Here is a 14,637-nt window from a genome sequence, read left to right as displayed (position 1 = left end):
TGTGACGTGAGTGTGTGTGTCTCTCTCAGAGGAGGGCGAGTGGTTCTGCTGGCCTGCTGTCGTTCAGTCTCACGGCTCACTTCCTCAAAGTAGGTGACAACATCTGAACACACTGCATCACTTACACACTTCTCATGCACCGTGTAGGGCTGTCAGAGTGGCTGAAAGCTGAATTCTAATCTTAGCAAAACTAATTATATTCAAATTCTAAAGGCAATATTTAATGTTAGAGGAGAAAAGTACTGTATTGTCTCCTTTGTCCACAAGAGGGCAAATATAAACCAAATCAAGCATCGCATCTTTTATTGGAATGAAACGACATTCACGTTTTAAAGTGCATTAACTTTAGAAACAGATATTATTAAATAAAATATAATTTCCTTAATGTGCATGCAAGGAAAATTAGGTTACAATAGTGCATAAAACTGTGTTTGTGCTTCAGTAACCTGAGAAAACACACTTCAGCACACAGCGTGATGAACTACATCAACACACAACAACATCAACACACAACAGCAAACTGACATTCAGAAACACACTTCTACTCTCTACATCTACATATCGATCATCACAAACATGATTGTTGAGTGCTGAGCACTTTCTGTTGACAGTGTTTCAGCTGATGAACACACACACACACACACACACTCTCACACACTCTCACACACTCTCACACACACACTCAGCTCTGACAGATGTGCAGGTTTGGTCAAGTATGTTGCACCATTTTTGCCTCCAACTGAGAGGGTTTCGTCAGCAGGAAGAGCCTTTTCCCGCCATTTTTCACATTAGCAAATCAGCCGCACCGTGCTGTACTGTATAAGCTAACAGAAACACACCGCGTCAGTGATGTCATCATCATGTCTCGTCCGCCTCTTGACACTAAAACCGTGCATTTGAATGTGCTGTTTTTTTTTTTTTTTATTAGACGAAAATTCTAAATTCTCTAATGTTTATTGGACAGCCCTACATGTTCAAACGGCTCAAGTCACAATATTTGTAGTATGTCTACGTCTGTGTGTTGTGTTTCAGGCGGTGGTGTGTGTCGGCGCGAGCTGTGCCGGTCCTGCTGACGCCGTGAACGCGTGTGTGTCGGAGTTCAGCGCTCAGTGTCCACTGCTGCTGCTGTCTGCTGCGGTAAACACGTGTGTGTGTGTGTGTGTGTGTGTCGGAGTTCAGCGCTCAGTGTCCGCTGCTGCTGCTGTCTGCTGCGGTAAACGTGTGTGTGTGTGTGTGTGTGTGTGTGTGTGTGTGTGTGTGTGTGTGTGTGTGTGTGTGTGTGTGTGTGTGTGTGTGTGTGTGTGTCGGAGTTCAGCGCTCAGTGTCCGCTGCTGTCTGCTGCGGTAAACGTGTGTGTGTGTGTGTGTGTGTGTGCAGCGCTGGTGGAGGCATCTCTGTGGCGCTCAGCTCTCAGTGGAAGCGTCTGACTGTGTGTGTGTGTGTGTGTGTGTGTGTGTGTGTGTGTGTGTGTGTGTGTGTGTGTGTGTGTGTGTGTGTGTGTGTGTGTGTGCAGCGCTGGTGGAGGCGTCTCTCTGTGGCGCTCAGCTCTCAGTGGAAGCGTCTGACTGTGTGTGTGTGTGTGTGTGTGTGTGTGTGCAGCGCTGGTGGAGGCGTCTCTCTGTGGCGCTCAGCTCTCAGTGGAAGCGTCTGACTGTGTGTGTGTGTGTGTGTGTGTGCAGCGCTGGTGGAGGCGTCTCTCTGTGGCGCTCAGCTCTCAGTGGAAGCGTCTGACTGGACGAGATGCTCTTCCTCAACAGCTGCAGATGCTGGACGACAGTCACAGCTGGAGCTCACGGTGAAACATACATCTGCATGACCTGAAAAACTCTCACATTTCATCTCATTTAAGCCTGTAAACAAGTCTTAAATATCTTAGATGGTACGAGTAAAAGTCTTAAGTCCCCCTGTAGGCAATAATTGTATCCCTTAAATGAGACATATCATGAAAATCTGACTTTGTCCATGTGTCAGTGCTATAACCGGGTCCCGCTGCTTCTACCAACCCAGAAAACATGAAAAGTGAAACCCAGTAACTGTTCTGGTGAGCCTTTCTCTGCAAACATGTCAAAAAGTAAGCTGATCAGATTTCACTCTCCTTCTGACGTATGAAGAGGATCTTATTATAATATTACCGGCCCTTAATCTGCACGTTTACACACACCAGCCGACATTTGGTTTCGCCATCGACAACAGAGACCAGTTCTAATGCAATGATAAAGATCCAGCAAAGCCTGAAACTGTTCTGTGGTTGAGCACAGACGAGCACTGAACACTATTGACCAGAACATGTCACCGCTGTCTTATAAACACCTCAGGAACTGTGGACACTTGTGGAGAAGTTAAACATGATGATGAGATGATCAATGTAACTCCACAACAACTACAGAAATGTACATAAATGTCTCCACTAACCATTCAGAAACAAAAAATCGAACTTCTTCCACGGTGTCATTATAGGGTATTGCTTGTTGAATTTTGAGGAAAATAATTAATTGAATCTATTTTGGAGTAAGGCTGTAACATAACAAAATGTGGAAAAAGTGAAGCGCTGTGAATACTTTCCGGATGCACTGTAGGTTATAGTCGTAACCTGAGACGTTCCCTTTCGAAAGGGAACTCGCACTGCGTCGATGACGCTTTGGGGAACGATATACAAACCCACCATGATGAGGGGAGTACATGCCAAATTATGGCTGTGACAAAAACGTCAGAACTGGCAGTTTCACTGAAATGCCAAACACTCCCCCTTCGGGTCACATACTGACAGTATTCCCTATGGTCCCTGCCCAAGCTATAAGCCTCAAAGAGGCCTCCAATACAACGAAGGCCTACCAAGGCCACTCAAACGCTTGGAACCAACAGCTTCCGTTGAAGAGGTTCCTTTAAGGGAGTATGGCCAGGGGGTCCAAAGGAGTCCCATCCAGTCACTTTCTGGAGAAGTGGCAGTAAACACTCACAGACCGGATCATAGAGACGGGTATCCTGGAGAGTAGAACTCAGCATAGAGCTTTCTAACCCTTGCAAACGAGGGGAGTGACTCTACTCAATCCTGGGCCTACACAGTGCTTCAGGGCCTGTGGAGGCTGGGCACTCTAAAGCGACCCTAAGAAGGGGAGCGCCTCCAGCTCTAGGGACGATCTAACAGGGAGGCCTCGTGAGAGTCCTTCGACCTTCCGACCAGACTTAGGGTTAAGTATTCATACAGAGCGATCCTCAGATAGATTCTGGAACACTATGCTCAAACCTGATAAGTATTGACCAGGCTCTGGGCTAGAAATGGGGGCTCCATGAGGCCTGCAAGGTGATACTTAATGCCTTTGCAATGCTAAGCATTCAACTCGTTGGGGAGCCGCCTTCAAGGAGGCCTGGTCTTGATAGTGAGGATGTTAGCAGGGCTGGCCACAAAAGCAGGTACTCTCACAGACATCCTGGCCTGGTTATACTTATTTAACATTGCCAACAGGCAACTCCCATACTTTTTGAATCCAAACGTTGTATGATGGAGGGTCAGGTGTTAACCATCTGCATGTAATACACTTAATGGCTGCAGCAAGTAAAATTTGTAATAAATATATTTTAGCTCTACCCTCAAGGCCCTCTGGACGCACACCTAGAAGGGCTATTATGGGGTCTTCTGGGATTTCATAATGGAAGATTTCTTTAAGGGCATCAAATATATCTTTCCAGTAATTTCTTAATTTTGGGTGGGGTGTGGTTACCAACATGTTGGCCACAATTTCTCCAGCACTTGAGCAGGATGGATACCATTTTGCAATTATCTGTGGGGTTTGAAAAAATCTGGTAATTATCTTCCATTTGAATTCCCTCCAGACATTAGAGTTGGCCACGAGATGTCCCTCTCCACAAGCTTCCTCCCAAGTTCTGTTTCATTAATTTCAGCCTCCCATTTTTCCTTGATCTGTAATGTGTTATTTGAATTATTAGTCAAAAATAATAGATATCCTTTAGAAATGATTTTTTTGACCACACGTCCAATTTGTATTTCTTTAAAACAAACTTCTATTGGGGAGGGTTTTTTAATGATTTCTAGATCCTTATGCGTTGTGAGGAAATGTCTCAGTTGTAAATATCTAAAAAATTCAGACCTTGGGAATTCATTTCTTATTTATTCGAATGATTTAAGTGTGTCAATCAAGTCCATATTGAGACCACTTTTTGAAACCCACGTCTGTACGAGATGGTGCAGAGTCATTAAGATAGCCAGTGCTGGCTGCGGATGACAAACCAAATGATCTTTGTATAGTTCTCCACATTTTTAAAGTAACTTTGGTCCATTCACCCATGGAGGCATTCTTTAATGATACACTGGAAAAGGGCACTATTTTAAGGGGCATGTACAGAGGCTCTTTTCAATATTGATCCACCGGGTTTGTGTGTCTTCTCTCATCCATGAAGCCAGGGGCCTCAGTTGAGCTGCCCAGAAGTAAAACCTAAAGTTTGGGAGTCCCAGCCCGCCATTTGTTTTAGCTGATTGTATTATTGTAAGCCTTATTTTTGGCCGTTTTCCTTGCCAAACTAATTTAGAAATGATTTTATTAAGCAAATCAAAGACAAATTTTGGCACTTCTATGGGTAACATCTGAAACAAATAGAGTAATTTCGGCAGGACGTTCATACAAATAGATTCAACACGGCCAATCCGAGAGAGAGAGAGAGGGAGAGCTGTCCAACGATTTACATCTTCACTAATATTTGTAATCACTTTTTTATAGTTTATATCGTATAACTGGTCCAAAGAGGCGGAAATAAAGATGCCCAGGTATTTAAACCCATGGTCTAAGGAACCTACACTCAGATACTGAGAGCCGCATAGCAGACCGCCACCAAACATTCCTAGATACTAAGTCAAAGCCATAGCCAGGGCTGCAAGATGGCGGCGCGCATAGACGCAGCGGCTCAGTGCTCTACTTTTCGGTGCTTTGTTTGGCTGTTTATGTATGTATTGTTATTCGTTCTGACAACATTCTGCTGGGCAAACAACACCTACAGCCGGCACAATCTCCTAAAAATAGGACTAGGCAAGGCAAGGCAAGGCAAGTTTATTTATATAGCACATTTCATACACAATGGCAATTCAAAGTGCTTTACATAGAAGAAATTAAAATAATAAAAAGAAATAAGAATAATTAAAACAGTTTAGAAAAATAAAAAATGAAATACAGTACAAACAGTCGGACGAACATTGGCACAGTGCTCATTCAGTAAATGCATAGTTAAACAGATGTGTTTTGAGTCTGGATTTGAATGTGACTACAGTAGGAGCACATCTGATCTCCTCTGGAAGCAGGTTCCAGCTGCGGCTGGCATAATAGCTAAAAGCAGACTCGCCATGCTTAGAGTGAACCCTTGGTATTTCAAGCTGATATGATCCTAATGATCTGAGTGATCTGTTGGGTTTATATTCAGTGAGCATATCTGCAATGTATTGAGGTCCTAGGCCATTGAATGATTTATATACCAGTAATAATACTTTAAAATCAATCCTAAGTTTAACTGGGAGCCAGTGTAAAGACCTGAGGACTGGTGTGATATGTTCATATTTTCTGGTTCTGCTCAGAATCCTGGCGGCAGCGTTCTGTATGAGCTGCAACTGTCTTATGGTCTTTTTGGGAAGGCCAGTGAGGAGTCCATTACAATAATCCACCCTGCTGGTGATGAAAGCATGCACAAGTTTCTCTAAGTCTTGTCTGGAAACAAAGCATCTAATTCTTGCAATATTTTTCAGATGATAGTATGCTGATTTAGTTATTGCTTTGACATGACTACTGAAACTAAGCTCTGACTCTAGTGTCACACCAAGATTCCTGACTTGATTTTTAGTTATTTGACCCCTAGAGAGAAGGTATGCGTTCACCTTGAGAACTTCATCTTTGTTTCCAAACGCAATGACTTCAGTTTTGTCTTTGTTTAACTGAAGAAAGTTTTGACACATCCAACTGTTGACTTCATCAATGCATTGGCACAGGGAGTCAATGGGGCTGTAATCGTTGGGCGATAGGGCTAAGTAGAGCTGTGTGTCGTCTGCATAGCTGTGGTAAGAGATTTGGTTCTTTCTCATTATTTGGCTCATTGGGAGCATATACAGGTTGAACAGGAGTGGCGCAAGAATTGAGCCTTGAGGGACTCCGCATGTCATGGATGTCCACTCAGACTTATGGTCTCCTATACTCACATAATAACCTCTCCCATCTAAGTATGACCTGAACCATTTTAGGACTATCCCAGAAAGCCCCACCCAGTTTTCCAGCCTGTCCAGAAGTATGTTGTGATCGACAGTGTCAAATGCAGCACTGAGGTCGAGTAGTACCAGCACTGATAATTTGCCTGAGTCAGTATTTAAGCGAATATCGTTTATTATCTTTATGAGCGCTGTCTCTGTGCTGTGGTGCGGTCGGAAACCAGATTGAAAATTGTCAAAGTATCCATTCGAGCATAAGAATTTGTTCAGCTGATTGAAGACAACTTTTTCAATGATCTTACCTATGAAAGGAAGATTTGAGATTGGTCTATAGTTGCTTAATATGGTCCTATCCAGATTGCTCTTTTTCAGGAGGGGCTTGACAACTGCAGTTTTTAGGGAGTTTGGAAAACTCCCAGAGAGAAGTGAGGCATTTACCACTTCTAGAAGATCTGCTTCTAAACTGTTTAACACACTTTTGAAAAACGATGTGGGAAGTGTGTCAAGAGCGCAGGTTGATGTTTTAAGGTGCTGTACGGTTTCTTCCAAAATTTTGCCATCAATTTCTTTGAAATCAGACATAGTAACTACTTTCTCAGGTGGTTTGATCTGTCTGACCCCAGCGCAAGTCAAGGATGTGCTGATCACCTTTCTGATATTATTGATTTTCTCAGAGAAGAAAGAAGCAAACTCACGGCACTTGCTGTCTGAGAGCATTTCACTGGGAATCTGGCTTGGGGGGTTTGTCAGTCTCTCTACAGTAGCAAAAAGAGTGCGTGTGTTGTTTAAATTACTGTTTATAATATTTGAGAAGAAAGTCTGTCTAGCTTTGCCTAGTTCCATATTGAAAGCATGAAGGCTGTCTTTGTAGATGTTATAATGGACTACAAGTTTTGTCTTCCGCCACATGCGCTCTGCTTTTCTGCATTGTCTTTTCATATTTTGCACTGCTGTTGAGTTTCTCCAAGGTGCCTTTTGTCTGCCACTCTTCTTCCTGACTTTAACAGGAGCAATATCATCAATTACACCTTTAACTTTTGAGTTAAAAGAATCAAGGAGAAAATCAACAGAGTCTGCAGATATGCTTGGTGTTAAGGATATAGCCTTCATAAATAGGACACTAGTGTTCTCATTTAAGCATCTCTTCTTGACAGACACAGATCTAGCTTCAATGGCAGGAGAGATCAATATATCAAAGAAAATACAGAAATGATCAGACAGTGCTACATCCTTAATAACAATCGATGAAATGTTTAGACCCTTACTGATAAGTAAATCTAGAGTGTGTCCATGATTGTGTGTGGGTCCATGTACATGCTGAGTCAGATCAAAAGTTTTTAAAACAGTTTTGATTTCTTTTGCCATATTGTTTTCTGCATTATCTATATGGATGTTAAAATCTCCAGCAATGGCAAAACAGTCAAACTCTGAGGTAATTGTTGATAACAGTTCTGTAAAGTCCTCAGCAAAGGCTGGAGAATATTTTGGAGGCCTGTAAATAATGAAAAGTAAAATGCGTGGAGCACCTTTTAACACAATACCCAGATATTCGAAAGACAAGTAATTCCCAAATGATATTTGCTTACATTGATAGATATCTTTAAAAAGAGCAGCTAGACCCCCTCCTCTCTTAACAGCTCTGCAGACACTCATAAAAGTAAAGTTAGGAGGGGCTGTTTCATTGAGGATTGTTGCACTGCTGCTGTCTTCTAGCCAGGTTTCATTTAGAAGCATAAAATCCAGGTTGTTTGTGGTTATTAAATCGTTGACTAGAAGTGATTTATTTTTAAGTGAGCGTATGTTAAAGAGTGCTAACTTAACAGTCTTACTTTTCCCCACAGCAATATTAGTTTGACGTGTAATAGGCACCAGATTAGTTGGGTTTGCTGTACGGCTGTTGAAGGCCTTAGACTTTCTATCATGTAATAGAACAGCAATAGAGAAAGATACAGGCACACTGGGTTCCCGCTTGTTTTGTAAACATTTGAGAAAGTTACTGTTATCAAAACGGGGACCCGACACATATCACTGAGAGCTGGTATCAGTTGTTTTTGGTTCACCTCGAGCAGAAGGAGGAGGGTGTGGGCCCTGGCGTTGTGGCAGAGGCCGAAGAGCTCTCACAGGAGGAGGGGGAGGGCGAGCTGGGCCCGCAGGCTTTGGTGGTAGTGGTGCCTGTCTTTTTTTAGTTGGTATCTGGGGGCTTGCAGCAAAAGAGTGGGATAGTCTGGTTCCAGCATGCACCAGTTCTTCCATTTTCTGTGAGAAGCACAGTAGTGGCGTTGCAGGGGAAAGGAAGAAAGTATCTGGTGAAAGGGGCTGTTGCTCTGGTGTTATAGGAGGCTGTAATATGCTGTCCTGGCTTCCCTGGCTGTTTTCCAGGAAGTCGTCCTTGGGTGCTGAATCTTCAAGCAGTTCTGATATGGCTGTCTGTGGTGAGCTCTGTGTGCAGGGCTCAGCTGAGATTGTGTCCGTGAGCAGAGGTTGTTGTGGCGGAGTGGTGTTATCATGTCCATTTTGCTGCTGAAGTGAAGTCCCGTGGTCATTCATACTGTGTCCAGGTGTGTGTGTGCCGTTCAGATTGAGTGGATTGGCACAAACCGCAGAAGGATGATTTAGGGAGAAGTAGATATTGTCCTTTAACACTCTTGAACCAAGTTTGTTTGGGTGATGGCCATCCCGATGAAACAGTTGTCGTTGACTCCAGAAAAGATTGAAGTTGTCAATGAAGTTCACTGCTTTTATATTGCAGGTTTTTTGCAGCCATGTATTTAGCCCAAGCAACCGTGAAAACCTGTTTGTTCCTCTTGCTGGTAGTGGTCCACTGATGAATGTTTGAACTTTCAGTCTTTTAAGTGTTTCAAAAAGTTTATTGAAATCCTTCTTAAGGAGTTCTGACTGCTCTTTATGAATATCATTCTTCCCCACATGTATGATGAGTCGATTTGCAGTCTTATGTTTCATCAGAATGTTCTGAAGTTCCCTGTTTATATCAGAAGTTGTTGCTTGTGGAAGGCAGCATGTAGTTGTATCCCTGCAGCTAATGTTTCTGATTATGGAGTCTCCCACTATCAGAGTCCTGTGCTCGGCTGCGCTCTGAGCTGAGTGCCGCTGTCTGCTCGACCTTGAGCGCCAGTTAGCATCAGTGTTAGCTACTGGCCTATTCAGTCTGTGTTCGATCACATTCATCACATTTGTGGATTCCTCATTTACATTCATTAGTACTTCAAATCTGTTCTCAAGATGTATAGGCAGTGGTAGCAGACCAGTGTTTGTAATCCTTGTCAGAGCTGTATCTGGGGTAGAGGATGCTACTGCGGTAATATGTGATGCTCGTGACAATCTGATGTCTCGAGTGCCTTTGGGTTTAGCTCCCTGTTTGTGCCATCGATTAGTAAGTCGATCGGCTTGTTTCTCTACCTGTCGAGGAGTACTAGTTTCATGGGACTCACCGGTATGCTGAGGGTGTCCATGACGAAGCTCTGTTGTGTGCTCCGTCTGGTTTGGTGGTCCCGTAAATAACTTTGTTTCTAGAACTGCAATCCTTTGTAAAAGTCTGTGGCAGTTGGTGCAGCAAGTAGATTCCAGAAGAGGCATTTTCTCTTATCCTTGTAGGCAGTTGTGTTTTCCTTTCCCGGTATGTAAGCTGGTCGGGTAAAAGAATTCTCAGTTTTTGTAGTAATCCAAACTTTGTCGTATGAGCACTGTGGTGATTTGCTGAAGTTAAAATTAGGTGATAAAAGGAAATAAAATAAAGGAAATAAAATATAGAAAAAATAGGAGATAAAATGTAAAAGCGATAGAGCAAAACGCGGAGCAGTAAGCAAGAGCGTCCGAACGGTAGCTGAGCAGGAAGCAGGAAACGCAGGACTACGCAGTGAGCGGTCTGTTACAGCCGAGTTTTTTGGCTTCCATGATATCCCGGTGGACATAGCCAGGCGCCCGGGTTCTCCGTGGATTACCATCCCCACAGGCAGAAGACTGAGGCGGCGCAGGTATAGGAAGCAAAAGCGAGGCTGCAGGGCCGGCGTGCTAGCGAGGCTACGGATGCGGGCACACAAGCCGCCGCTTCCTAGTATATTTCTTACCAACGCGAGGTCCCTCACAAACAAGATGGACGAATTGAAGCTACAGGTTGAAATGAATAAGGACATTAAAGACTGTTGCATTATGTTAATCACAGAGACGTGGCTTCATCCACTTATCCCGGATTCAGCTATCGAGCTAGCAGGCCGCATAGTTCACCGGCATGACAGGACAAGAGACTCCGGTAAGAACAAGGGTGGGGGGTTATGCTTGTTTGTTAACAGCGGTTGGTGTACTAACACTAAGACTATAGACAGTCACTGCTCCCCGGATCTGGAGTTTGTGACTGTTAAATGCAGGCCCATATATCTTCCCCGGGAGTTTACTGTTGTCATAGTAACTGCCGTGTATATTCCACCGGATGCCATTGCTAACTCAGCTCTTGGACATTTATATAACACCATTAGCAGGCAACAGAGCATGTATCCTGAGGCTGTTCACATCATAGCGGGGGACTTTAACCATGCTGATTTAAAAACGGTACTTCCTAAATTCCATCAGCACATAAGGTGTGCTACTAGAGGAAAAAATACACTGGATAAGGCCTATTCTAACATCAAACAAGGGTTCAGGGTTAAAACACTTCCACACCTGGGCCTGTCTGACCATATTTCCCTGCTTTTAATTCCGGCATACACCCCACTCAGAAAAAGTGTTCCTACCACATCTAAGACTGTTAAAATATGGCCTGAAGGTGCCTCTCATCAGCTGCAGGACTGTTTTGAGAGAACGAACTGGGACATTTTTGAGCATCAGGACCTGGAGGAATACACAACAAATGTATTGTGCTATATTAAACACTGCCTGGACACTGTCACTGTGGACAAGTGTATCCGCGTATATCCTAACCAGAAACCCTGGATGACGAAAGAAGTCCGGTGTCTGCTTAAGGACAGAAACACTGCTTTCAGGTCTGGTGATGGGACACAATACAGCGCTGCCAGAGCCAACCTGAAAAAAGGCATCAGGAAGGCCAAGGCTGCTTATAAAAGGAGGATTGAGGACTACTTCAACAGCAATAACACAACGCAGATGTGGCAGGGGGTCCAGCACATCACCAGTTATAAATCCGGAAACCGCACAGTTGCAGGCGGTGATGCTTCGCTGGCGGAGGAGTTGAACCACTTCTTCGCCCGCTTAGAGGCGGAGAAACCGGAGGCAACCATATTACATTCTCCAGTCCATAGCAGCCACATCCTCATTGTGGAGGAGCATGAGGTGAGGCGCACACTGAAGGCGGTGAATCCGAGAAAAGCTGCGGGACCTGATGCCATATCGGGACGGGTGCTGAAGGAATGTGCGGACCAACTGGCTGGGGTCTTTACCAAGATCTTCAACCAGTCCCTATCCCAGTCCACCATCCCAGCCTGCCTAAAGTCCTCTATCATAGTTCCACTGCCAAAAAAGACCAACATCAGCAGCCTGAATGACTACCGTCCAGTGGCACTAACTCCCATCATTATGAAGTGCTTTGAGAAACTGGTGCGGTCTTACATAATCTCTAACCTTCCACCCATGCTTGACATACACCAGTTTGCTTACAGAGAAAATAGGTCTACAGAGGACGCCATAGCCACAACTCTCCACACGGCTCTGACTCATCTAGAGCAGCGGGGGAGCTACGCTAGGCTGCTGTTTGTGGACTTTAGCTCTGCGTTTAATACCATACTCCCTCACAGACTGTTTACTAAACTGGAAAACCTGGGTCTACCTCACTCAATTTGCTGCTGGACTAAGGACTTCCTGACAGATCGCTCCCAGAGGGTGAGAGTAGGCCCCCACATCTCATCAGCTCTCAGTCTCAGCACTGGCTCCCCACAGGGCTGTGTGCTGAGCCCCCTGCTCTACACTCTGTATACCCACGACTGTACCCCTGCTCACTCCAGAAATAGTGTCATTAAATTTGCGGATGATACCACCGTAGTGGGGCTCATCTCGGGGGGAGATGAGTCCGCTTATCGAGATGAGGTGGAGCGGCTGTCTGTGTGGTGCATGGATAACAACCTGGTCCTCAACACCACCAAAACCAAGGAGTTAATAATAGACTACAGGAAAAATAAAACCGATATTCAGCCCCTTTTCATCAGCGGGGAATGTGTGGAAAGGGTCCCGGACTTCCGGTTCTTGGGCGTGTACATAGAGGAGGACCTAACCTGGAGCACTAACATCACAGTATTGGGTAAGAAGGCACAGCAGAGACTTTACTTCCTGAGGATTCTTAGGAAGAACCACCTGACCCAAAAAGTGCTTCTGTCCTTCTACCACTGCTGCATAGAGAGCATACTGACTTATTGTATCTGTGTGTGGTTCGCGAGCTGCACAGAGACAGAGAGGAAAGCACTTCAGAGGGTCGTCACCACCGCCCAGAAGATTATTGGCTGCCCTCTCCCTTCCCTAAAGGATCTTTATAGTTTGCGCTGCCTCAAAAAAGCACAGAACATACTAAAGGATACATCCCACCCCGGACATTCCCTGTTTGAATTGCTGCCCTCTGGGAGACGTTACAGGACAATGAGGACACGAACAAATAGATTAAAAAACAGTTTTTATCCTAAAGCAATAGCAGCACTAAACACAATTTGAAATACAGTATTAGGAGATGCATTATTTATTATAAAGTGTATTGATCTGTTATGTTTTTGGGAGATTTTGTTTTTGAAAATTGTTTTTAGTCTTTTATTCTATTTAGAATTTTATTTTTATTTTATTAATTTATTTATATTATATTTGTACTTTGTTTAATGTTGCACTGATTAGATTGCATCCAATTTCGTTGTACAATACGTGTATAATGACAATAAAAATTCTATTCTATTCTATTCTATATTGAGGCGGCCCTCACACAAATATACATGTCTGAAGTTAAGAGCTATAATCTCAAAGCGACTCTCAAGAGTGAGAGGAGAACTGCTGCTCTAGTATAAGGTGGCCTGATGAGGGCCAACGCTCGACTCTGTAGTTGTCATCTGTAGCTTGACAGAGCGGTGGCCTCAATAGAGTAACTCCTGCAGGGGAGGAAGCCTTCTCATGCAGATATGTCTGTTGATTCCAGCCTATGCTCTGCCTCAGCGCGAGCGGGACCCGAACCGCCTGGCACAGACGTCTGTCCTCGTCCCCCGAGAAGAGGGCAGACGAGAGTGGAGTTAAGCACTTCCCTCAAGAACTGATCAGGCTTGCTCTGAGCCCACACTGGAATGCACAAGTTGTGTGTGTCCTCTGGTGTCAATGTCTTTGACATGGATCCACAGTTTTGATGAGCCATGATGACCTTTTGAAGTTTCAGGTTGAAGCTACAAACAAAACAGTCCAGATGACATGTTCTCCAGGACGGCCCTTTTATACTTCCGGGTTGCGCTAGTTGTGACGTCATAGACTGTCGCTGGTCATTAACGACTGTCGTGATTGGATAAGCTTTTCAGACACCGGTTCACGTGGAGGGCGTTCCCCATCGCGTCATCGACACAGTGCAAGTTCCCTTTCGAATGTGAACTGGGGGGGCACAAAGTCTTTCCTGGGGGGCGACGCCCCCTTTGCCCCCCGTAGCGCCGGGCCTGCTGAAAGGTCTTAAAAGCCTGTGACTGTAAGATCGGCTGCTTCCTCTCTGACGTGTGTGTGTGTGTGTTAGGCTGATTGGAGGACTAGCGTCCGTGGCTCCGGCGGCTCCATCATGGCTGCTGGCCGAGGCTCTGCACAGCGTCCTCAGGAGATGCGAGAGCAGGAGACAGGTCCTCTCACAGCTGGACGACAAGGATCAGGTCAGTCACATGATCTCTCAGGCCTACAGGGAGAGCACTTCCTGTCCCGATGCTCTTCCTGTTCTGATGCACTTCCTGTCCCGATGCTCTTCCTGTTCTGATGCTCTTCCTTTCTGGTGTAGGTGTGGCTCTTCCTGTTCCTCTACAGTGTGATGGAGCTCATCTCTGCTCAGCTGAACGAACAGGTATCGCCCGACACGACCCGGACGCTCTCCGATGACGTGTGTGTGAAGCGTGTCCGAGACGCCGGCGCGGGTCTCCTTACTCACCTCCTCCTGCACGATCCTGATTGGCTGCTGCTGTTTGATCAGTCTGGATCAGGTGTGAATGAGTCACGTCAGCTTTACACAGGACAGATCATGTCACAGCAGCTTCACCGTGATAAACGGGAGAATAACAGAATCAGTGATCAAACTTCATCACCGTGTCATGATCATGTGATGCTGTTGTGATTGGTTGCTTCTTCTTTGGTAGATCACAGACTGTCTGGTTTCTCGTCACGTGTGGCGTCTCCGCAGATCCTCAGACTGATGCCGTTTGCCTTCTACAGGTGAGAGACACGCTCATGTTTCAGTCTAACGCTTTCTGTGTGTGTGTGTG

General features: G+C 45.0%; 1 protein-coding gene across 6 annotated transcripts in view; it reads left to right on the top strand.

Annotated features, from left to right (window-relative positions):
• The window catches only part of fanca (FA complementation group A), a 76,869-nt gene that overhangs the window by 43,763 nt on the left and 18,469 nt on the right, over nucleotides 1-14,637 (top strand). For 5 of the 6 annotated variants that reach the window (XM_082159636.1, XM_082159632.1, XM_082159633.1 and 2 more), the window contains 6 exons: nucleotides 30-89; nucleotides 1,033-1,137; nucleotides 1,680-1,795; nucleotides 13,908-14,037; nucleotides 14,160-14,358; nucleotides 14,512-14,587. In XM_082159636.1, coding sequence (XP_082015762.1) covers nucleotides 30-89; nucleotides 1,033-1,137; nucleotides 1,680-1,795; nucleotides 13,908-14,037; nucleotides 14,160-14,358; nucleotides 14,512-14,587 — 686 coding nt within the window. The other variant, XM_082159637.1, reaches the window with a different exon arrangement.

This window comes from Leuciscus leuciscus (assembly GCF_965113295.1).
Source record: "Leuciscus leuciscus genome assembly, chromosome: 25".
NCBI lineage: Eukaryota > Metazoa > Chordata > Actinopteri > Cypriniformes > Leuciscidae > Leuciscus > Leuciscus leuciscus.
The sequence above is the reverse complement of the archived record's forward strand: the minus strand, read 5'-3'. Positions and strand labels throughout refer to the sequence as shown.